The sequence below is a fragment of the Lagopus leucura genome, unplaced genomic scaffold (genome assembly GCF_019238085.1).
Source record: "Lagopus leucura isolate 7727_CA_CO unplaced genomic scaffold, USGS_WTPT01 Super-Scaffold_100037, whole genome shotgun sequence".
Classification (NCBI taxonomy): domain Eukaryota; kingdom Metazoa; phylum Chordata; class Aves; order Galliformes; family Phasianidae; genus Lagopus; species Lagopus leucura.
Window position 1 is genome coordinate 3,364,918 of NW_024962286.1, and position 24,810 is coordinate 3,389,727.

At 45.6% G+C, this 24,810-nt stretch overlaps 1 protein-coding gene across 4 annotated transcripts in view; it reads left to right on the forward strand.

Annotated features, from left to right (window-relative positions):
• RERE (arginine-glutamic acid dipeptide repeats) overlaps window positions 1-24,810 on the forward strand; it is a 167,690-nt gene that overhangs the window by 90,431 nt on the left and 52,449 nt on the right. For all 4 annotated transcript variants that reach the window (XM_042883408.1, XM_042883410.1, XM_042883409.1 and 1 more), the window contains 4 exons: window positions 5,236-5,284; window positions 8,093-8,217; window positions 9,064-9,163; window positions 19,204-19,302. In XM_042883408.1, the coding sequence (XP_042739342.1) occupies window positions 5,236-5,284; window positions 8,093-8,217; window positions 9,064-9,163; window positions 19,204-19,302 (373 nt within the window). The remainder of the gene's footprint in view (window positions 1-5,235; window positions 5,285-8,092; window positions 8,218-9,063; window positions 9,164-19,203; window positions 19,303-24,810) is intronic.

Below are 24,810 nucleotides of genomic sequence, written 5' to 3' on the forward strand. Positions count from 1 at the left end.
GTGCTGCTCATCAGTGAGTGCATGCTCTTGCATTTAAAAAGGATTGGAAGAAGAATGCCAGTTTTAACTTGAAACGAGAATTTGGTCCCGCTTATTTTTACAGGTTGGAGGTTAAGTTAAAATAGTGCAGGTGGACAAAGATGAGAGCATCTCTAGGCTGTTACAAAACCAAATCTGTTTGTCATGTTCAAGTATGGCATTGGGCAAAGCGAGTGCTGCTGGAACAATCTGCCAAATAAGGCATCCTTTGCTTAATTGCACACACATGGGAGCTCGTGGGCACGACGTGGTGCTGTCAGCTCCACCAGCTCCCTGCTGAACCATGCCTCTGGTGTCAGAGCTCCTGAGGTTTGCACAGCCTGCCTGCTCTGGGCTGCCAGTGGTGCAGAGGCCCTCTGTCCTTGCTCAGATGCCCCTGTGCTGCCAGCAGAGCCTGTTGGCAGAGGTGTGCTGGTAGCTGCAGCTCCACAGGGCTGTCTGAGGTTGCCCATTTCTCTGGGTCGCTGCTTGTATTGCATTCTTCAGGTGAAGGAATGCTGACCAAGTTCTTGATAGTCTTATTTTTTAATTTTTTTTTTAATTATTATTATTTCTGGGCTTTGTTTCTTTCAAAACTCTTTATCAGTATGGTTACCTCTTCCTTCTGCCTTCCAGCTCTCTGGGCTGTGATTTGTTTTAATTAGGGCTTTGTATTCCCAACCAGGATGGTAGAATTTGGGGTTTCTGGCCTTGTGATCAAAGTACTGATGTCATCTCTATTTGGAAGTAAGCACGTTAAAGAGGTGATCAGTGGAGGCTGCAAGCACAGCATTACCCATGTAGGTGATTCCTCTATGGAGAGAGTGCTGGTTTCCTCCCAGTGACTTGCCCTTGGCCTGGCTGTGCCATGATTGCTTCCATCCTGCCTTTTTGCACGAGGATGGTGCTTCTAAAGACCACGTAACCTTAATTCTCAAGGAGGAACCTGACGCTGAAATAACACTGTGCAAAAGCTTTCCCTGTCGGGCTCAAACATCTGCAGCCACTTCCTTCCCCAGAGAGCAGCAGGAAGCACAGCCCTCTGCTTCCCCCAGGCTCTCCCTCTGCAGTCCAGCAGGCAGGTCTGAGCTCGTGCAGGAGATGCAGACGTTGGTGCAGGCATATTCGTTCCTGCTTTGGATTGAGCAATCACCAGAGGCGTTCCCATAAGAGCTGGTTTGGTTGAAATACAGGTCTGATTATTATTATTATTTTTTTTTCAGTTGGAACAGAGAATTGCTTATGCAACTTTTTATTATAACGTGCTGTGCTACAAACAGGTCCTAAACCAAACTTGACTTCCCATGGCTGCATTAGCAAGAGTATTTTCTGAGCGTTGTGGGACTCCTAGAAAAATGTGGCTGCAAACAAACCCTGTGTTAAGACAGGGGCAGACTGGACACATGAAGTTATGCAACTCGACATGAAATTTCGGATGGTAGGAAATAACTGTAGGAAGAAGTTAGCAAGCTGTAGTTCAGTCTCTCAGCAGATGTCTGGAGAAGGCAGCAGGGCTGTGACGTGGGACAGAGCTGTGCTGGAGGCTGCTTTGCAGCACTGCTGACGTCCCACGAGTGCTGGTGCTGCAGAGCAGCAGTGCCTGTGCATTCTGCACCATTATTGCTCAGCAGGCAAAGACTGGTGCTGCGGTGTGAGGCCTGGCTGTGCTGCACAGGGCAGTGTGAGGCAGAACATCCTGCCAGGTGGGGCTCTGGGGGGGGGAGGCAGCCACACTTCGAGCCCTCATAAGCTCATTCGTGATCACCATGGTTGGTCTGCAGTCATTTTTTCGTCCCTCTAAAGAGCATTGGGATGGGGAGGGCTGCTGCTGAGGTTGTGGCACTCCTGGTTTCCCATCTTCAACTTCTTTTTTTGTTTTTTAGTTACTTTTGCATAAGTGATATGGACCTGTTGCAGTAGGGAATGGGTTTTAGAAAGCAGGTTTTGAAAACCCTTAGAGAGAGCTGTGCAGAAGATGGGAAAAATGAATGCATTTAAATCTTCATTCTGAAGCATCCTTCTAGCATAATTACAGAGCACCTCAGTGCGTGGGATCAGAATGATTAGACCAGGAATGGCACGGGACGCTGCTGCATCGCAGGGCAGAGCAGTGCAATTAGTGCATAGCACATTCCTTGCTGTATTTCAATGGTAAAAGGGAAAGCATGAAAGCAGCAGCAGTGCCATTTCAAAGGCTCCCCTGGCTACGTGTGACCCCTGACCTGGGAGGTCTGCTCCCTGCCTGCTGGCTCTCAGAAGCATGGAGCCTGTGGGGTGTGCTGCGCTGGGGCACTGCCTTGTGCTCGCATCGAGGGCAGCTCAAAGCTGGGGCTGTGCAGAAAACTGCTGTGCATGAAAACCCACAAAAGCGTTTAGCTTCTGCCTCTGAACTCTGGGATTTTGCAGCAGATTTGCAGCATTGAATTCCATATGGCTGTGGCAGTGCGGTAAGAGCGGTTGGTGCTGCAGAGCCTGATCCTGAGCCATCCTCACTGCTGGCCTGGCTGCTCCCTGGCAGCTCAGCCCCTTTGCTCACCATGCCACGGTCCTTACCTGGGATGATAACGGGATGATAGGCGTGTTCCTTCACTGCAGGACCTGTTGTTGGCAGCCTTCCTGCTGCTCCTTTCTCTGCTTCACCTCTGAACTGCTCTCTGCAGTGCTGCTCTAGGCCCCGACCCTCCAACCTCCCCTTTCCTTAGAACCACAGGGACCAAGCCTTTGGAGCTGACCCACGTCGCTGTGCTCTGCTGGGATCAGTGGGTGCTGGAGCTGCCCTGCTCTGCTGGAGAGGTTTCTGCCTCTTTGATATTCCGTCGCAGGCTTCCATCTCTCCCTGACCAGCCCCTGTTTACTTTTCAGAATACAACGTTGCCATGGCAACAGGTTACTTTTCAAAGGGAACATCTTGTCATTATATTTAATCCACTGCAGCTGAAGAGGACTGAAATATTAAGTTGTTGTTGCTATGGATACTGCTTTGTTACATCGGTTTCTTTTGTGTCAGATTTCATATACCGTGTTGGGTCCTCTTTTTTTCCTTCCCATAGAATAAACACAGATCGCCTTGCCATCATTATTGTAATTGTGCTCCACCAATATAATTTGGCTCACAACTCTATGGTACGTTTTAGTTTCCATAGCAAGAATTTTTCTTTCCGTTTGCAAATCCGTTCCTGGGGAGACAGAAACTGTCTGAAAGTATTGGACACGTTGTGCCCCCTTGCAGCAAGCAGCTCCCATGGTCTGACCACCCCCTGCCAGTGCTCACTGCTCTGCACAGCCCTTACCTCCCTGGGGTCCCCTTGGGGTGGGAATGCCATCAGCAGATGCTGAGTTGGGTGATGGGGGCACACAGGGCCGTTTCTCCCCTGCCACAGCTACAAGAATCACCCCATCCAAGATTTTGCTGTTATCTTTGCAGTTCCTCGTAGGATGGATGCTAGGGCACGTGCAGTCTCGATTCTGAGATGCTGCATTATTAATATTCAGTGTCTTGCAAACGAAGGAACTGGGAGTTTGGGGGAGAATTTGGAGTGTTGTTGTTGTTTTTTTTTTCCCCTACCTAAACCAAAAATTGTGAACTTTGCACAAATAGGTTCTGTTTTTCAGCAGCCTTTGGCTGGGGTGAAGGATGGTAGCTGGCAGGAACTGCACAGACATGTCTCAAGCCTGACTTGCAGTGACTAGCAGAGATGTGTATGGCTTTAGAACCTGTTTAGAACCCTGCTTGGGAGTAAAGCAAGAGCATCAGCATTTGTTGTTGCCTTTCCTTTCGTGCCTTACAGGGAAGAATTCTCACACATTACAGCTGTAAAAGTGCACATTTCATTTATAACTTGGTTGTAAATACAAACCCTGCTCTCTGAGTTCAACCATTTCCCTGCATAACCTGAAAACATGAGGACAGTGTCAGGTCACATCTCACACAAGTATCCATTGGAGAAGGTTCTTTTCAGGAGCCTTCTGGCAATGCTGCTGGAGAGCAGGTTGGTGTACCAGGATGGCAGCATCGTGCAGGCACCACAGCATAGGGCTGAGTTACAAAACCAGTTTCAGTTCCTGCCTGACAGGTCCTCCTATCCTTCTCTTTGATAAGGTCTGTTCACATGCACTGCTGTAGCTTCCCCACTTGGGAATAAGATCTCAGAATGATCCGTGAGGTGAAGCTCAGTGTGCGCTTTCATCTCAGAACGTCAAAGTACATTGCAGGTGTTCACAAGGCACGCAGATATCCATGTCAGAAAGCCCTCTGGTTTTAACATGTAGCAGTGTGTGCTGCTCTGGGTGGTTAGCCTGGTGCAGGGCTGGCACTTTCCTGGTTGTGGGTTTGAATTTCTGTGGTTTAAAGTAAACCATTTCTCTTCATCACTTCGCATCACCACGAACGTAGCAGGGTTGAATAAGAAATGCTGGTGGTGTGCTTTCCTGCTGTCTATATGGTAATAAAGGGCAGACTTCACTGATAAAGTTCTATTCATCCTCGGTTCCCTGGTAATTCTGTACAAAACATGGGAGGAAAAATGTGTTTTATTATTCGGAATGACAGAATAACTCTTGAATGGTTTTCCAGAGCTCATCTGGAAGAGGGATTATTTTTTGCAGATTCTGCTAACACAAAACTCCGCTATTCAAACATGAGCAACTCAAATTACTCCTTAACAGATTATTTAGAAAGAAAATGTCCATAAAGGTGTTCATAAGGAAGGCATCCATCCCTGTGTGCTTGTTGATAGCTTGTGCTTTGCATGTCGTCTGCGTTCGGATTTGGCGTTGCAGTGGGCAGTTCTGGGGTTGTAGCTGTAGCAGAGGTGAGGTGCTGCCTGGGCACTGGGGCACTGGGAGGGCTTGTAGAGGCTCTCTGATATCAGTGTTATTTCTATATTGCATGGAAACACGAGAAAGGAGGAGATGTGTGTTGCAGCATCACTGCCCGATGCTTTCCTGCTGCTGTGGTTTCACGTCGTGCTTGGGAGTGACCTCCACCTTGTCCTAACAGTGGGACTGAAAGTTCCAGATTTGTCCTGTTGCTGTTTGCCATTTGCAGTGTGGCCTGTCATGTTCCTGAGTATATCTTTTTTTTTTTCTTTTAAAGAATGTGTTATTTTTGCTTCTTTTCCATTTGCTTTGGAAATACAATGACAGAAATGCAGGCCATTATCCCAGGTTTCATTAATCATAATTCTTTCTCATTACTGGTTTTTCTTTTTATATTAGGAGGCTAAACAGTACCCAAGGTGAAATCAGAGTTGGACCCAGTCATCAGGTAAGGGATTTTGTTTGTACTTGAATAGCTGCAGGACTTGCTGCTAGGCACTTACCCTGTTCAGTGCACACTTAGAATTGTATTCGCTCAAAGACAACGAGCTTCTGAGGTTAATCATGAGTTCCTTAGAACTCCTTAGCTGACGAGATTGTTCAATGTCAAATGTTGCTGCTTACGTGGTTTTGTTCACTAGTGAAAGTGTTGGATCGATTCCAGAATCAGGTTGAAGGAATCTAAATAGCTGCTGGAAGTTAGGAAGAAAAGAGAGCAGAAAGCAGCTATCGTGGGCACATCGTGGAGATAGGAGTGAATGCATCCTCAGCTAACTTTCACCTAGCAACGTGTTAGTAAATCACTGAAAAACGTTTTAGTATTGGTTTCTAATTATATTCAAAGTAGTTCTTTTAATTTTTAATAAAGTAGTTGAGTTAGGAGAATGCTGCCTGGGACGTTTGAAGTTCTTCTCTGGAGTCAGTGGAGAGCAAAATGAAGTTCTATTAGAAGTGAACAAAGAGAGTGCAGGTTTTGGAGAAACACAGGATGAATTTCCAGGGTTGGGAGACTTCAGACCTGCTGAAGATTTTCCTGAACCACGAGTGTGTTGAGATGCAGTTGCATACCTGCTTGTGTCCATCTCTCAATGCAGGACACAGGCGTGCCCCTTGTTAGAGCTAATACTGCCCTAGTGCAGGATTCCCTGTGCTTTGTTCTCCCTGCTGTGTGTGTGGCTGTGCTCCGTGCAGGGCTGCCTGTGGCTTTGCATCTCCTCCTTGACCTGTGCTTTTGTTTGCAGCCTGTGCATGCTCCCTTCATTTGTCTGCATGTCCAGCAGGGATTGAGCAACCGTGGTGCTTCAGCACAGAAATCAGTGGGACCGTGTTGTGCTTAAAGAGAGCAGTGTGGCAGCTGCCAGGGACAGACCTCTTTCTAAACAGGCCCCATGTGCTGGCAGCTCCATGCTGCTGCCTCCTCCTTCAGGCAGGAGGTTTGCTGCTGCCCACTTTACTTCTAAGTAATTATGAGGTGCAGGTATGGATGGCAAAGTATGCAGAAGGAAGGTCCACTGATACAGAATACTTCTGCTGCTTCCCTCATCGTTTGGATGTAGAAGAGCCTAAATTCTTTTCAGCTGGGAGGCATGGCGATTCTGGGGGATCGCTGCCCTGTGTTTCTTACATGCACACTCAATAGCAAGCCACATTTTATATCTTACTTGTATTTATCAGAAACTTTTTATGTGATTATAAAATAAAGGTACTGTCCAAGTGCTGTGTTTTTGCATCCACATGTTTGGGATTCATTTTCAGTCTTGTTTAACGACTATTGATAGGAATCGTTTGTGTAACTCATGTGACATCCTCCAGGGTGCTTTGTAAGAGGAGGAGAGTTCTTGGCAATTGAATCTGTATTATTATTTTCATCACTCATAACAAGAGTGCTGTAAACGATACCTCCGAAACGACTCTGATTTCAAACTGTCAGGTAATATTTTGGCAGGTAGCAATCAGGCATACTGTGAGGTGTAATTATCAGGTGCAGGTATGGATGGCAAAGTATGCAGAAGGAAGGTCCACTGATACAGAATACTGCTGCTGGCTCAGTGTTTTAAACTTCCATACTACTTTTATTCCTGTTCTGATCCATACTTCTTTTGTTCTGAGTGTTGCTGGTACTGTCACCTCCAGGAGGTTCTTCAGCTGTTCCTTAGTAAGAAGTTTAATCTTCAGGATAGTAGTGGCTGGTGGTTGGATTTGGCCTCGTTTGTGCAGATCCAGAAGCATCCATAACCAAACCTGAGGCCCTAGGAGTGGGTTCTGCCTTTCTTCTCCTTACAGTGCTGTAGGGTGCTGCTCCTTTTGACACACATGCAGATACCTTACGCTCATATCATGGCAGCAGGCGGGGATGCACATAAAGTGCTGATCTGAGTTTTGTGAAGGGGAGGAGAGGGGTGGTGGATCTCCACTCAGTGTCCTGAGAAAAGCTCTGGCTAGCAGCTAACCAGAGGTGTTCACAAGGAAGCCTCTCTTAGGAGCATCTCTACATTCAGCTTTTTCTGAGGACGCAGAAGGATGAGCAAGTGTTGGTGGAAGCACCTTGGTGCTGGAAGGCAGTTGCCAGCATGCAGAGCTGTCAGAGATCAGCCTCGTGCTGATATAAGGCTCAGTTGTAATGCATCTCTTCCAGAAGAGAAGGTCAGGGACGTGCCCACTTGCCCAAGGAAGAAGTAAAGTAAAGTACAGATTAAAGAGCAGAACATGAAAGACATCTGAACCTGTGACTTGTAATTACTGGCTATGTGTAAATGTTGCTTCTCAAATATGTTTAGTGCTGTAAGTACAGGAGGTAATTACGGGGCTTAAAAGCCGTTTCTGAGGAGGCTCTCAGCTATCTCATCCCATTGCAGTCGATGACTAAAGATGCTAATTGGGTCCCTGCATGCAGTGTATGCTTAGTGGCAGAGTTCGTTTCACTGAGCTGTCTCACTTTCAGAGAATTTCTTTGTCACTTTGAGTTCTTGTTAATTTACTGATGACTTTGTTTTCAACTCCACTTCAGATGTGCGGCGTATTTTTGACTGAGGTATTACAATAAAACACATGGTAGCCACGTTCTTGCCTTATTTCATGCTGGTACCTTGTAGCCTGGCAAGCAGAGTTGCAACAGCACCTTTTGGACAAGACAAAGCTGTCTTTCCCAGTGAACTGTCAAACAGCATTTGAGTTTTGTATAGCAGGGGGCTACATGTGTGACACACAGTGTTAACAACTGTAATGTCTGTATGAACTCTTTTTTTTTTTCTCCCAGGCTAAGCTTCCTGATCTGCAGCCCTTTCCTTCCCCAGATGGTGACACAGTGACACAGCATGAAGAACTTGTGTGGATGCCAGGAGTCAACGACTGTGACTTACTTATGTACCTTAGGGCAGCAAGGTAATTAGAGCCAAGATTCCCATGTCTTTAGGATGGACGTGTGGGCTGCCACATCTCTGCAACAGTTGACTGTGGCCGTTCCTTTTTGTTAGATTTTGGTTTGGTGTGGATGTTAACTGTGCAATACAAGGGAGTGCTGGTTTGGTGATTGGCCAGCACAGAATCTTGCTGTTGGCTGTGGCTTTTGGATTGAAAACCCGCAGCCAGCAGCGTGTGCAGCATGATAGAGAAAACACATGCTATAGCACAAAGGAAGTAATTGCTAATTGTGGATTAACTGTGACAGCACAGGTAGGATCCCTCAGAGGCTATTTTTTTTTCTGAATGAGCCTTAATTTGTGTTTCAGTCTTATGCAGACCTCTGACATGCCTGCTAGATTTACCAGATAAATAAATATTAGATTTCTAATGCCAGTGGGCCTCATAATTCAGAATGTGAGTAAATGAATTATTATTCCTTTGTAAGAATTTAGAGATGTCAGGAACGTGCAATTGAAATCAGCTTCATAACATAATGCAACTAAATTAGCAATAGCAAGTTTGCTGTCTTTGGCAAAACTGTGCCCTTGTGCCTATAGCTTCTGTCTCTCATAATTCTGATCAGTCCGTGGTGAGAGTGCAATGGAGAGTCTTTAATTAATAAAACCCACTTTACATTGGAGTTATTTCCCATGCTGAGGTGACATGGGTCTGTTCGTGTGATGCCTCGTTTTACTTTACTTGTTTCTGCAGTATGTCAGGGCCTTGAAATGTGTGATTTAAGGGGTAACTGTAGTGTACTGCATGACGTGTGCATCAGACAGAAGCTGAAGAAAATTTCAATTTTTTTCCCCTCAAACTATAAAGGAGCATGGCAGCTTTTGCAGGCATGTGTGATGGAGGATCCACAGAAGATGGTTGTGTTGCAGCCTCCCGTGACGACACTACACTTAATGCACTCAATACAGTAAGTATACAGAACTCCTGTCAGGACGAGCAGTCTTCCCATTTATGTCTTGTGTTACTTAAAGTATTCATGAAATATTTAGTGGCTAAAGTGGATTTGGGGATCACAATGTGAGTATGATACTGGCTTAACTCTGAACTTTATTCAAATGCAAGCCACAGATCCTAACTACAACAACAAACTTCTGGGTGGTGCCTTTAAGATGAGCATGTGGATGTTCATTATGGGAAGCTACTGGAGCCAATTACACCAGCTGGAGTGGCTGCTCACCCAGCTAACCCTTGCCCTGGCTGTTGTTCATTCAGCTTCTAGCTGTAGGAGAACAAAGGTTATTTCACAGAACCATAGAATCCTCAGAGTTGGAAGGGACCTCTGAAGCCATCTAGTCCAACTGCCTTGCAGTGAGCAGGGATACCACAGCCCCAGGGCCTCAATCAGCCTCGCTTTGAAAGTCTCCAGGGATGGGGCATCAACCATGTCCCTGGGCAGCCTCTTCCAGTGCCTCCCCAGCCTCACTGTAAGAGATTTTTTCCTTATCTTGGACCTGAATTCTGTCCTGTTCTCATGGTTAAGGGCTACATTTCTCATCACATCCACTTGTGAAAACTGTGGAGAGGATGGGATGTGCCTGTTGCTGAATGAGTTTCTACCTAAATCTGTAGAGCATTTTAAAGGCAGTGGCAATGGAAATGTACAGAGCCCGTGTACAGCTGGTAGGGCTGGGAGCAGCTTCAGTTCAGCATGTTTCTTGTGGAAGTGCCAAGGGAGGATATGATGTGTGGCTTCAGATTTGTTTTTAAAGCCATCCTTTCCTAGAAATAGTTTGAAGCATATTCTGTCTCGGTGTCCAGCACTGTGACTCATATGTCACTTTGCTCACAATGCCTGTGGCTCAAAAAATTATTTTAATTAGATGAAAATAAAGCACCTAGTGATTCCAACCAAACCCCATGATGCTGTCCTCCTGCAGAGTGGCTGGTGCTGGGTACCACACTGTTATGTCTGCCTCTGCTTGCTGGGGTTTCATTATTTACAGTTGCATCATTTTAGCTGTTAATTTATAAGGTTCTTAAAAGCTTGCAGACAGGTGTGATGCCCATCAGGAATTGAGTGATGATCATTGCAACAGAGACCAGATAATCTGTTTGTTTAGAGAAAGGGCGCTGTAAGCATGTTGGTCTTTGCTCTTATTAAAGTGACTGGAGCTGAATATATCAAATTAATCACTGCTGTTAAATATTCTTTACTGCTTCTTTCAGTAAAGCATCTCAGCACGTGAGACTTGCATTCAGAACATTGCAGCAAGGTTAGTGTGTGCGAGCTGTATTGCAGCTTCCAGGTGCTCAGCTCCATGATGAGGATGTCAGGTCTGTGCTTAGGTGTACGTACCTCAGTATCCCCACTCTTGTTAAATTGCTGTATTCTTAATGTGAATGTCATTGCTTGTGTAAGATTAGCTTACCAAAAGCACTTGCTTTGTTTAGATTTTATTTCTCTTTGCATTTAGTTGCATGCATTTCTTGGAGTGCGTCAGTTTGGTTTATTCCAGCAGATGAGGGTGGAAGAGAATATCTAAAATATACTTCTGTAGTGTTTGTAAAAGGCAGCAGTGCTTTAATCCTTATTCTGCAAGATTACTGAAATACAGTCAGTACACCCATGTGTAACCAGCTAAAATCTAAGACAAATTTTTGTACCCCAATTAAATGCTTGTTTGTTCTCACTTCTAGATCTGCAGAGTCAAGTGTTATTTCTTCAGAGTGCACCTCACAACTGAGACGAATCCATCAATCTCAGTCCTTTGCTCCTCTGCTTGAGACAACCAGCGTGTTAGAGGTTGCGATGCTGGTTGAGAGGAGTTGCTGTCTAGTCTGTATTCTGCCTCCTCTGCAGTTTCTCATCTGCTTTACATTTTGTTTCCTTCCTTCCCCTTGGGATGGGTGCCATCTGGTTCTGGTGGCTTACTGCTCCCAAGCATTCTGAGTTGTTCCCTAACATCCTTCTTAGAGACTCAAATCTCTGTTAAGGCCAATAATCATCAAAGAGCTTTTGGAATTGGAATTTCTTTCCCCTTGTCATCTATAATAAAAGACTACTGCAGAAAATTCATTTAACTTCACTGCTTCGCTATCGAGTTTAATTAGCCCCCTTAATCCCTTGGGAGCCATGGAGCTGTAGTTGTACTTGTAGACTTCTTCATCTGAGCCTTCCATTCATCCTGATAGATTTTATTTCTGTTCTTCCGATCCTTTTCTCTCTGTATTTCTGGTGCATGTCTGTTTTAGAAAGCCGCTGCTGATTCATCTCAGGAGTGGGGGAGTTTCACACTTCTGAAGCAAAAGCATCACACAGACTCGCAGTGTAACTCATTTAGGAAGCTAGATTGTCTGTTGGCAGAGTTCTTTTGACTCTATCATGGCTTCCCTCACACATCACATCTTAACGTATGGCAGGAAGGCTTACCCTGTAGTGGTTTTCTAGTCATCTCATGTTAACCTGAACAGCAAAGTCCTTGGGCTTGCATGATGTTTGATTTAATCTTGCTTCTGGTCTGTGCACAAGTGCTGTTCTTACCTTTCCTTCCTCAGGTTAAATTTTTCTGGAGAAATGCTTTCCTATGGGCCCTAGTCCTATAGGGAGGATATTCATGGAAATCAGTGATCGCTCAGAGTCCACTCTTTTGCCAACAGAATGGTTTAGGTGGGCAATTTGTTGTTCTGTCTTTCTGTTCTCTTTAAAACAAGTATCAGATTTATCTGATAAATAACTTCTGAGAAAATTACCCTGCACTAAGTTGTGTTTTTGTTTAGAAATTATGGTGTGTAACCCAGCAGATTAATGGAAACAAATTGATGCGGTATGATTTCTTATTATGGAAATCCAATAAACTTCAGAGCAGCACTTGGTATAAATCAATCTTGACAAGCTACTTTGGTAGTGTTTTATTTCTGTAATAACAGCTGCAGTAGCCCCTGGAATGATTTATCATTAATTACAGCAGATAGAAATGAAGATCGTGGAAGGCACAGCGCAATGTATGTGTGTGTAGATCAGCTCCTCGAGGTGAGGGTGCTTCATAGTCCAGGTGGGCTCCAACTCCTGCTCCGTGGTTTGGCTGTTGGGATTTTGTAGCCCTCGGGGAGGAGGTTTTCCTTTGGGGTTACCCAAAAAAGATACCTGCACATTGCTTTGAGCCAGAACCCTCCTGAATAAGTGAAATGGAAATGGTAATTTGAGTTCTTCCCAAGCCTTGCTTTGAGTCACTGTGGGCAATATATTGTATTCTCAGAGCCAGCATGGTTAGTGTGAAAGTTTTGTAATTAATACCCTCTAGTAATGCACTTTGTCTCCTTTACTCCTTCTGGACTCGGAGTGTGGATAGGCATCGCCCATCATAGCATCACAGCACCATCAGAAAGCCCCCAAGAACCCCATCTGTATGAGATATCCGTGGGGATGATTGATGGAAATCATGCAGGATGGCCAGGACTTAATGAGCCTATTGCTTTTTGTTTGCTGTGTCAGTTGCACACTAACTGAAATGAGGAACTCCTTAGCAATCATCCCCTTTCCAAGTCAGGCCAGTTGAATTAACTGTCTTATTTTGCTCTATGTTCTCTTTGCAAGTGCATGGCCCGCCCTAATGATGTGTTTGTTGTGAGAAAGCATCTGGTGCTGCTTGGTTCTCCACTATACAAGGAAGACAATGTTGTGGAATTGGCTTTTTAAATGGCCAGCTGTGATGCCAGCAAGTTTTACTTGTGGATCAATGTCTCTGAACACATGCATGTAGCCTGCAGCCTGTCATGCAGAGTTCCAGATCGTAATTCCTTCTCAGGGTTCTGCCTTCACTGCTGCTGTGACTGGGGGCACGCATTGCACGCTCCATGGCTATGGGCAGCTCAGCCTGCCTTGTCTCCTGATGCTATGGGTCCTCTGTCCCTGTGCTGTACTCCTGTGGTGGGGAAATGAGTGGCATTAGAGCAGGAAGAAGTGAGGGAATCAGTTCTGTGGAGCCTAGAAAAACAGCTGGAAATATCATTATGCCAACTGTCCCTAGGAATGAGTCAGAGTTTGTGTCATTTCTCAGTGCATGTTATTTTCGTTGGGAAAATCAAAGATCCAGCAGCTCTGTGCTCATAGGGTAGGAAGGTACCAGCACCTGGGTTTGTGTCCTGCTGCGTGGAAGGAAGATGAAGCAATCATCAGCTGGTGCTGTGCAGATCTCTTTGCTGATAATGTTGTTCTGGCTTCTCGTACCACTGTGCTACACGGGAGCGTGTCATTATGAGTGACAAATGTGACAGTGTAATATCAGTGGTAGGAAATACAGTTTGAAGCAAGATGTCACCCAGACAAATTACTCCCTGCTTTAACTTGCCCTTGGACAAGATTTTCTTGTTCATTAACTACAGACAAGGTTGAAAGCATTAAAAATTACTTAAATATATGTTAGCATTTCTTATTATTAGTTTTTCTTTTGGCCTAGTCTGTGTTCCCAGCTGCTGGGGTGACGCTGTGCGGTGCCTGGTGTGCTGGGAAGCACAGCCCCTCTGGTGTGTGAGTTATGCCCATCCTTAGCCTTGCACTTTGGGGTCTTACATGGATTTCTTCCCTGAGCTGGGATGGCACCATGGCCAAGCAGGGTCCCTGGGCTGCAGGTGGGAGGTTGGGTGCCTGGGGGCTCTGGGCTCCTGTTGTCCTTGGGCACCAGAGGGAGCCCCCACAGTTCTTTGTCCGGGTCTGGCTGCTCAAGCCACAAAGCAGTCATTCTTTCCTCTTTCCTTGCTGCCTTTTTTGTTTCTCTCCTCTTCATTTCCTACCTTGTTAAGCTGGCTGTGGCTGTACAGAGCTGCGCATCCTGACCTCGGTGCGCTTCAGTGAGAGGAACGAATCCCTCTTAATGATCACAGTGTTCTGAAGCCTGCGTTGATGGCTGGTGCTTAAGTCAGGCTGTTATGTAAATATTTCCACGCAGAACCAGACAAATACTGTTCTCTTTTATGATTCTGCTGCCGTGTCCTGCTTGACAGCACTGAAAAATGTCTTTCGACTCAACTGTGTGACTCGAGGCTGAAAATGCTCTTGCAGCATCGGTAGCATTTACCTCCTGTGTGCAGGTCAGGCTTTGTGTCTGTGCCCAATGAGTGATGATTTGTGCCTGGCTGCTGAGGATCCCTGACTTCTCGTGCTGCCCTGGAAAGGGGAGACAGATCTGCATCCCCACAGATGCGTTCTGCATGAACAATCCCTTCTGCTTTATTGGCTGTTCTGGGTTTATTTGAAAGCAGCTCAGTAATACAGTATTACTGTATGGTAGCAATTTTTCCTTGGAGAAGAGGCCTCTGGAATCTAACGGTGTACTTAATGGACTGCAATTATTTAATATTGTAGCATGAATGCAGCCTAACTCAGATGGGCTTTTCAACGGGGATCATAATGACTGTAATTGCAATGGGATGCCTTGCCGAAGGAGAAGCTGCCAGATGCAATGCCATTCTGATCTAAAAAGGTCACAGTAAAAGGGACATTTAAATTAAGTTATAAATTACAATTGAAGAACAATATTTTGATGAGCGAGACCAGAGATGTCAGAGCTGCAAGATGTAATTCATGGGTTCATTACTGAACAGAGGTGCCTGACAGCTGAGCCATGCCAAAAGGAGAATTTATTTGCAACATCACACAGACAGAAAATGGCAGCTGAGCTGAGAGGCGGCGGTGGAAACTTGAAGCCTTGTGGTAATGTGCAGCTCTGATGCTAATAAGGCTTCCCTGTGATCCAGAGTTGTTTAATGGCTGTTGGAATATAAATGGGCTTTCAGGATATGTGCATTTTCAGAATGCCTTTAATCTAAAATCTGGTCCAGCGATGCAGAAATGGCTTTATTTTCTGTTTGAAGGTGTGAGTACATTTGTGTCGATTCCTTTTGTTGCAGTTGTGTACATACATCACAGCACAGCGGGTTGGAATTCAGATGGCAGATTTTTTAACACTGAAAACAGTAATTCTCATGGTGACAGGATGGTAATCTCGTGTTTATAGCAATACTTGACAAGTTCATCCAGAAGTTAATTAAACCATAGGCAGTCATCATTAGCTGTTATTTATATGTTCAAGTTGCTTGCCAATAAAGCGTTTATATGTATGAAATGACCAAAGGCAATCAGCAGAGAAGGATCCGTCAGCGAGGCTGAAAGAAGCAGATTTAACTCTGGCTCTTGCCCAGAAACACACATCTCCTTTTGCTGCATTGTCCTGGTGCTTCCTAAAGCATTTTTCCCCTCTGTAAAAGTCACGTTTTCAGGGAGGTGCTGCTGGCAGAGTGAAGATCCCCTCCTGGATACACAGAGGCTTTGGCACTGCTGTGTGTTTTGTGAGGGGGAGGGAACAGAAGCACTGCTATCAACACTGCTGGATTGCCGAGGTGAAAAATCTTCTAGGTGGTGGCGTGTGCTGGGGGAAAAGCATTTGCAAGGTGAGCTGGCAAAGCCAACAGTCCTCCTGATGTTGGGATGGATGTGTTCCCAGTGCTGGAGTGAAGATGAGGAGAAAAATCAGTGCATGCTTTATAGAAAAGACTTATTTTCTTGTCTTCAGGTAGTGCATACCATAGGAGGCTTCAAAAAAAGAAAGGTTATAGAAGCTGTTTAAAATAGTGTTGCTTGAATATTTGTGCTGTGTGTGGGCATTGCCTGGCTGCTGCTCTTATCACTGGGGCTTATGCAGGGGTACATCCCTGCTCCAGTGGCATGGAGATTGTACTGGTAGGTTGTGTGTTGGGATGCTCTGTTGTACACAGGGAAATGTCAGCTGTGGCAGTGGGTTTGGAGGCAGTGGGCTCCATGAAGCACTCTCAGATGATGGCTGGCGATAGGATGTGCTGCTGGTGGCCCTGGTGTGCCATGAAATGACTTCTGGCAGCTGGCCCTTCTGTGATGTACGTATGGTTGGATCTGCTGCACGGAGTACAAGTTGTACAGGTGCCAAATCAAATGCTCGAGTAAGTGGGAAATGATTCCGATCTAGTTTTCTTCCTTGTTCCCATTATATTACCAGGCAAAGTATCAGTGCAGTATTGGTCTCAGCTCCAAATGTGAGCCTGACTTCAACTGGTGGTAAGGGAAGAATGTTGAGGCAAGCAAATGCAGCTGTTTGTTCTAAACCCACATTCCATATCGCTGTCAGAGGTCTTTGCCAGCAGTGACCTTTCATTCTTAGAAGCACGTAGCTTTCTTTAGAAAAGTCCCTCAAGCATAAGCAAATGCTGAACGCCTCGGTGACTTGCAGGAGGTGAGAGCACCTTATCAGTTCAAGAGCTGTTCCTGTTGTTACTAGAAGACTTGAGCCAGTCTGTGCTCAGTACAGCCCAGTGTGCCAATTGATTCTTTGCTGCAGCTGATGAGGCTTCCATCCCACTCGCAGGAGCTGTGCATGCAGGAGGATGCTTCTGATTTTGCAGCTGACTGCTGTCTTGTGTGGCTTTGGGCCTCTTTCAGGTGTTCAGGAGGGATTGTTTATTGAGTTGTTTTCTGGAAACTCAGCTTGCAGGTGTTACAAAGGAGCACGAAATTACTCGGAACTGAAATTCCACAGCGACTAGAATAAATGAGCTGTTATTTCCAATATAACATTGAGACTTCACAAGGAAAAGCAATTCCTAGCGTGCTTTGTACTGCAGATGGACTGGCTGTGCAGAATGGCACAGTCTGTTCTGTGGCATCCATGGGCAGAACGCTGAGATGCTGGTGAAGTAACAGGGACAATTGTGTGCCCACAATGCCACCGCCTTGCAAAGAGCCCCATTGCAGCAGCCTGCAGTGCCTGGTGTGAGATGGGCACTGCAGCCTGGGAAGTTTCCTGCCCACTTATGGCTTTATTTTTTTTTTTTTGCAATAAGTTCACTTTCTCAATAAAAAAGGGTGTTCACAGTTGCACCAGCTAATAAAAGCCTGCAGCGGTGTGAGCGGACGAGGCAGGGTGCAGAAGTGGGCACTGCACAGATGGGTTTTGCCCCCACAGCTGCAGAGCCCTGCTCAGCTGTTCTGCTCTGTGGCTCAGAACTGGGGGGTTCTGCTGAAGGAAGCATTTTGCATGCATCCCTCATGCCCATGTTTTGCTGCGTGTGTCCTCTCAGATGAACTCCGTTGCCATTTGCTTTCATTCCTTCTGCAGCTTTTGTACAGTGGCCTTCAGAGTCAGTGCTCAAACCTTTCTGAGACTTCATTTACTGTGACAACTGTTCAAAACTGGTTTTCAGTGGAAATTAATTGCTGTTATTAGTCTCAGTAAAATAAAAACCTCGTAGGGTCAGTGATTTGCTTTTCCCCCTCCTATCTATCCTGATTCACAAGTCTTTCCTTTTCTTGATAGGAATCACCTCCACTTGATGGTAATTAGTTGGAATGATTTCCTTATTGCAGTTTTCAGGAGTCTCTGATCCACACCACGGCGTTCAGTATGAAGACTTGGGATGGAAAAGTTGTTGTGCCCCACAGAGCTGATGGTGTGAGCTGGACCAAGGGGAAACAGGAGATCACATCCTGGAGGTGGCCTGGGTGGGGGAGGGCTGCAAATGCTGTCAGATGTTCATAATCACTATTTCTGAATTGGCTGAGGTGCAGGAAGCTGAAGTGAGCAGCAGTAAGAAAGCAATCTCATGCTATTTCTGTTGGAAGCAGAATTCAGGTCTAAGATTTGAGCCTTTTGACATGAGAAGAATGAGATATTTTTTTTCTGCTCCTGCAGTCGGGTTTTGGTGTAGCTGCATTAATAGTGACAAAGTAGTTAATAGCTCCTCACTGTTCAGTAATTTTATCTCCATCCCTGTTCAGTTCTCCAGTCTTGGGAAAAGTTCAGGAGCTGTACTTGCTGAAATGTTGCCTGAGGGCAGTGGGCTGCTGGAATAGCAGCATGGATGCTTTGGAAGAGTGGGATGCAAAGGGCTTGGAATAAATTCTGGGCAAGAAGAATAGCAGGAGGTAATCAGTGTATGGAGTCATATTTTGGTTACCCAGTCTGTGGGTCAATAACTTTGGTGTTCACCTTGGTTAGAATAACTTGCTTGTTTTTATAGACTCCCTTTATAGGGAAGTTTGCATGCAAATCATTCTTCCGGGTGGGGGGAGATAAATCAGTTTCTGTCATCCCAGCACTGTGTCGTCTTCTTTTAGATCACTTTCAGAAGACATAGAGCAGGCTCCTGACTTGTCCTCTGGGTTTCTTAAATCCCACTGTACTTGGAGGGTAGGACAGGCAATAAATCAGGGGCCTGCTATGTGTTTTCTATCACAAGTTCAGAGCTGGAGATTCTCATGGTTCACTGCTAAATGTTTTTCCCCCCAGTGTGGCTGTTTTTTCTCCTTCACCCTGATTTAAATGCCTGCTGCCTGCTTCAGACAGCGTTTGATCAAATAGCTATCTACTTTATGGTAGAAAATAGGGTACGCTGTAGGCTGTGACCATCTGAAATGGTAATGTCAACTTAGACATCCCTAGTTGCCTTCCTGTACTCATCTGTAGCGATCGTTTCTTTTCCATATATGTCTTTCAACCACGCACTGGTCTTTGCAATGCAATACAAATCTGTCAGAAGAGCTTTCTGGATGGTAAACTTGACATTGCGTGGCTTGTAATCCCTCCTGTGTGTTGGTGCTTCCAGTTGGCTGCACTGATCTAAACAAAATGCTGCTGCATAAAAGGCAGCTCCTTTTGGGAAGGAGTGTGGTGGAGCTGTGTGAGGTTTCCTTGGAGTTTCTGATGTGAAAGATGCATTTTGAAAAGTCAACCAAAAATCTTCAGCGGCCTCAAATATCATCTGGGAGAAATCCAGGAAGGAAGAGGAAAACAAACTTGTTTCAATGCTGTCTCTTCTACTAATAAAACGATAATTACCTTCAGGTTGTTTAAATTTCAGTTCATATATCAACAGTAGAAATAACGAGGTGTAGAGCATCTCATGTGGCCCCTTGGAGTGCTTTTCTCCTCTATCAGATCACTGCTGATTCCACTGAACGTTGTGTTTGTCTTTATATTTCAGCTACATGAAAGTAACTACGATGCTGGAAAAGCCCTGCAGCGCTTGGTGAAGAAGCCTGTGCCCAAACTGATTGAGAAGTGTTGGACTGAAGATGAAGTGGTAGGGAAACGAATTATATTCCCTTCAGCCTTACAGTTTGTGTTCCTTCTCTTCTTTTGTTTTTTTTTTAATGTCACTTTTATGGGAAATAAGGCAAATAATTTGTCACACAGGATGAAGTTTTGCACGAATCTGGGTTGGTGGATCCTCGCTCAGTTTCCAGAGATTCGTGAGGATCCTCCTTATGCTGGGAGGAGGGGAGGAGGTTGAGCGACTTTGTGAGGACTCTGTAGGGTAGGAGAACAGCTGGAAAACCTCTGGGCTCTCAGTTTAACTTCTGCTTTCACCTCCAGGCAGGCTGGCCCCGTTCATTAATTGAAGTAGGACAGGAGGTGAAAGCACATTACATATTGTCTCTGATTTGGACCTGCTGGTGTTGGAGGAGGCTTACAGCGCCAGCACAGGCTGGTGAAAGGGAGGTTAGATAGCAGGGTTTCCCCTGCACAGAGGTTAAGTCCCTCCTTCCCCCTCACATGAGATACTAGGAATTGTTTCCTGACAATTTTAGTTTAGACAATTTTAGACTGTTTAGTTCTTGATGAATGAGCCTTTGCCAAAGGACAGAGCAAAAGAAGGTAAGACGAAAGGTGGGATCACACCATCGCTATTTACATTCAGGTATGCAGAAGCTGTCAGGCCCCAAAACTCTGCTGAAAACAGGGCAGCCATCTTATCCAAAGATACATCTGAAATAATGTATGGACACGATGGATTTGGGGTAAATACCAGTGCAGTGTTACAATCTCATGGTTGGGAGCTGAGATTGCTGCGGGATTTGCACTCATTCAGTGCTGGTTCTTCTCTATAGCACTTGCAGGTAGTTGCATACCCTGTGGGTATTGGTTTGAGGTTGTCTTTTTCTGGAATTTGGGGGAGATGGTATCTGTGCAGAAATTAAGAAGGCAAAGGTGCTTCTCCTTGTGGTTGGTTTGTTCTGCAGTTTAATTGCTGCGGTTGTGAGTTTGCTGCTGGCTTAATTTTTATAGGTATGATATAATGCAACTGTGCTTATAAAAGTGAAGTGTTTGGTAGGCTTGTAAACAACAATAAATCACGTGAGGTTGGGAGCAAGTAGTCGATTGTTAAGTTGCTGGCAGCTCGTAAGCAAACCAGTTCTTATTCCTGAGGACTAAATAGCAATATTTGCTGCATTTCTTGCAAAAGCTGCATTTTCTGGCAGTCTGGTTTATCACACCCTGTGGCTTAAGCCAGCACTCACATTGTCTGGTTGTGAGCAGAGAAATGCTTGTGCATTTGTTGCTGCCCATCAGCACAAAAGTGCTGACCGAGTTCGTTTGGATCGCAGCCTAAAAATATTGTGCACGTTAAGGCCGACGTTGAATGCGTTCAACGCGGTGGGTTTGTGTGAGATGTAAGCTGTAAGGAGATGTGCCTCCCCAGCACGCTGCACACGGCGTGCACAACCTGAGAACATGGAGAAATGCTGTTTTGTAGGTCAGTAATTAGGCTGTGGTGTGCAGTAAAACAGAAAAGCAACTCCCCCCCTCAGTTTGGTAAGAGCTGGATGAGGGTAGGCAGGGCTGCAGAACCGTCTTGAAGCAGGCTTGGTCTGAAATGCAACAGAGAGCCTTTGTGGTTAGGAGAGCGCCTGAAGTGGTGGAGTGGCAGAGGATGGTGTGCCAGCAGAGCAGCGAGGAGAGGATGAGTAAAAAAGCTGAGAACACAGCTTCCTAATAAGGCTGTCGGTCATCTTGTCACCACAGGGCATTTTGTTTGGGGCAGGACTGCTGGAACAAATACCTCCTGTGTTCGGTGTGTTTGTACTCGGCTGCTCTTCCCTGTGTTCTCTGCACGCATTCTTTCCGTAGGGCGGTTGAATTGTGCACTGCCAACTCCTCTTTTTCTGTGCAGAGTATTTTTCGCTCTCCTTGTGGTTTCCATCAGCTGCACTATGCGGAGAATGTCAGAGCTGCTGCAGCTCAGGGGTTTTGATCAACGTTAAATGATAGGAATAAAACCTTACAAATAAGAAAAAGCGAAGTTTATTGAGAAGTGAAACATGACTCTGAAAGCGCAGACCCTGTGAGTACAGAATAATGATCATTAACTCTATAAATCATTGTCAGTCGCAGCTCATTTTATCATATTTGTTCCTGTTCTGTTCCTTCCAAGTTTCCAGAAACGTTTGGCAGTCCTCCAGCCTCAGCAGAGCCAAAGATCAAACTGTGCTCTTATTTATAGACAGCTAAGCTCCACCTGCAGAACTTCATAGCTTGTTTGTCCCTGGCAGTTGGTAGAAAACTCCAGATTAAAGCAGCTGTAGTGTACTCCTGAGCCTTCCTGGGGCTTGCAAGGCAAGTTTCCTTGCTGCTGGCTCTGCAAACCTGAGGAAAGCTCTTCCCGTGTGACATGCAGGGTGCTACAGCTGCACGGCAACTCTACGCCAGTGTGTTTTGCAGAAGGAAAGTGGAAGACCCAGATCCAAACCGTGTCCCTGTTTGTGTTGGGCTTAATCTTTTCCTGTGGCCCAACAGGGAACTGCCTGGTTAATTTCTGTAACTTGTCTTAAGCAGGAAGGTACTGCATCAGTACTGAGCTCTGACTGGTTAATGTCCTCAGCTGGGTCTGGGGGGGAGCTCTGTGCTGTGAGAGCTGTGCTGGTGTTCTCCTTCCCTCCCCAGGCTCATTTGGTTGTGCATGTGATAGCCTGGCTTTATCCAGCACAGCCCTCCATGGCACTTAATAGTATTTATGATATAACACCGTACCAACGGCTCGCATTTATTGTAGCCAGCTTTTAACTGTTGTTGTGGACCACGTGTTGCCTAAAGACTGAGCCTTTCTTGTTAATGAAGCCTACTTTGCTGCCTGTGACCAAAGTACTCCGTCAGAGCTGCCTCGCGGTGATCGGGACTGATTAAAATAAAGGATGGAAGTTATTTTTGCTGCTGATGAAGTGCTTACAGATCTTTAGATCAAATTAAATAGAGGGTAAAATTTACCAGTGATTGAATTAAATGGCAGGCTCAGTAAATATGAAGATGGAGGCTTGCTGTCTCCCTTGGGTTTCTAAACCTTTGGCTATTTTTAACCTTCCTCATTCCTGTATGTAAATTCAGGGGTGTGCTGTGAAAACCAGTCTTCCCTGCTGCCTCATCGAGCCGGCTGAAGCAACTTCTGCTCTGATGCATCTATGAGCAGACTGAGCAGCAGCTGCTTCCTGTTTGCAAAGCTGTTGCTCCACCATACAGCATCCATCCCAGCAGTGGCTGGGTGAGCAGAGCTTGGCTTCTAACACCAGTGCCCTGCGGAGCAGCAGTCAGACCTGGTGGTGCTGAGCTGCAAGCAGGCAGCAGTGCAGTATGAGGTAGGTGCAGTGCTTGGGCTGGAGCTGATGGCAGTGCCTTGTGCCTTCTCATGCAGGAGAAATGAACTCTACCTGCATCTCACTTGCACCTCTGAAGATGGCTCAGTGTGCATCTGTGATGGAATCCAGGCGTTCTTGATACCAGCAGTCAGAAAATCCCTATTAGGAATGGCGTGGTGCCGGGCAATTCATCTTTTCCAGTTGGAAACATTTCAAAAAAGTTACATTGAAAATGTATTTTGAAACATTGAGTTCAGAGCTTTTTGTCTTTGGGGGATGGCTGCAGTGAGCCTAAAACTGTGAGCACCTCTATTTAAACTCTGGAGCTTGTCTCGAGGATGTGCTGCTTTGCTTTCCCAGATGCCAGGCCTGGAACCGCAGTCATTTGGTGCTTTCGGTTTAGGTGGGATTGAAACACCCATGTTTTCTGAAGTGGTTTCAGTGGAAATATTTCACAAGAAAACATGTCCTAATGGGATTTCCACCCTCGTGAGGCCAGATGAGCTCTGAAAGCAGCTTTCAGCATTTCAGTGCTGTTTGGTACAGGCCTGAGCCCACCCTTGCACCAGGTCCATAAGTGAGCTTTGTGTGCCCGGCGCTTTGATGCCGTAGGTAACCATCAAACGACTGTCCTTACAAAGAGCACAGGGTTCATCTTAAGTTCTGTCAGTTCAGTGGTGTTCGATTCTGCTGTGCCTTACGTGCTGGGGGTGGTGGCAGAAACAGCCCAGTTCTTTGTGCAGCTCTTCTGCTGATTCGCTCTCCTGTTTTGTTTATATCCAGAATGTGCTTTTTTTCTGCCTTTTTATCAAAAGTAGCACCCAAATCAATATGGCTTAGGGGAGAGAGAAATACAAATCAGGACTAAAAGAACCTCTAGTTTATTGGGTTTTTAATTAAACATGATGAACACATTTTAAATAACACAAAAGCCTCAGGCTGAGCTGCATCGAATCGAAACAGATTAAGTCACCCGTCCACACTTGGGTAGTTATTAATTCTGTTTATTTATGCATGCTTGCTGAAGGCAGAGTTCACTGCTGCTGCGTGTTGCAGTTGTTGCACAGGGAGGCTTTTGCTGCATGGAACAGTGCTCCTCATTAGCATGGAGCTGTTGATGATGAAGAACACTGATGGGGCCTTCACAACTCAGGATGGTGTTCCAAAGTTAAGGGAGTCCAGGGCAGGTGGCAGCTCTGCATTACTGGATTCTTGGAGCTTGGATTCTTCCTCCCTTTTCTCCTCCCCTCGGTCCCATGTTAAACTCTCAAAACACAAAGCGTTCCCCAGGAAGGAGGTTTTACCTGTGTGTCTCCGTGCAGAACTGCCAGTGACACGCTGTGACAGCCTTGATAGCTGGCTTTTATCATGAAATATGCTGCCCTTTAAATATTTTACGTCGCTTTTGATGTGGAGTAGTTGAGGTAAACAACCCAGATTCCAACAGCCCCTCGCGTTGATGTGCAGGGATGGTTAATCCTTGCTGGCGATAAACCTTAATTGGCCACGTACATGGATTTACAAGTTCATGAATGTTAAAAGATCCACACCTGGCTTCAGCTTCAAGCTCATTTGTCATAAAATACAAGTGGAGATCCTTCTGCCAAAATCACGAGGGACGGCAAACTAATTCCCAAACTGTGTGTGAGTATTTGTAATCCAGTGGAGCTGGTCAAGACATCACTTATGCAAAACACACGTATTTATTTGCCTGGCTTCTTTGCCTCAAATCATCTTCAGATGTCTCTCATCTGCCCTTTTTGGAATATCTGCTGAGGAAAACCTTGTTTCCTTTGCTCGCTCCTTTGAAGCCAGGCTTTTCAGAGGCACTGGAAGACAGAGCTGCTTAGTGGGGCAAAAATACCATGAATTTTATTTACTGTTTCTGTGGCAGTTATAGAAAATGTGATTCATAGCAAGATGGGAGCTGAGCCTCTAAATGGCAAGAAGAAAAAACCAAAGGGATGAGTGCAAAGGAGGCTGGCATTGCAGAGCATGAGTGATGGTGGGCCCAGGAGGTTAAGGTGTCGCTTACCTCTCAGCTTTGATTTTTTATCCACCAAGAGCAGAAAGCAGGGCTTCGTAGTAGCAGCTCCTAGGAATGCTTTCTGACTTCAGGACTCATTGTGGTGCTTTCTGCTGGTGCGTTAATCAAGAATTTTCAATGGAGGATTGATATT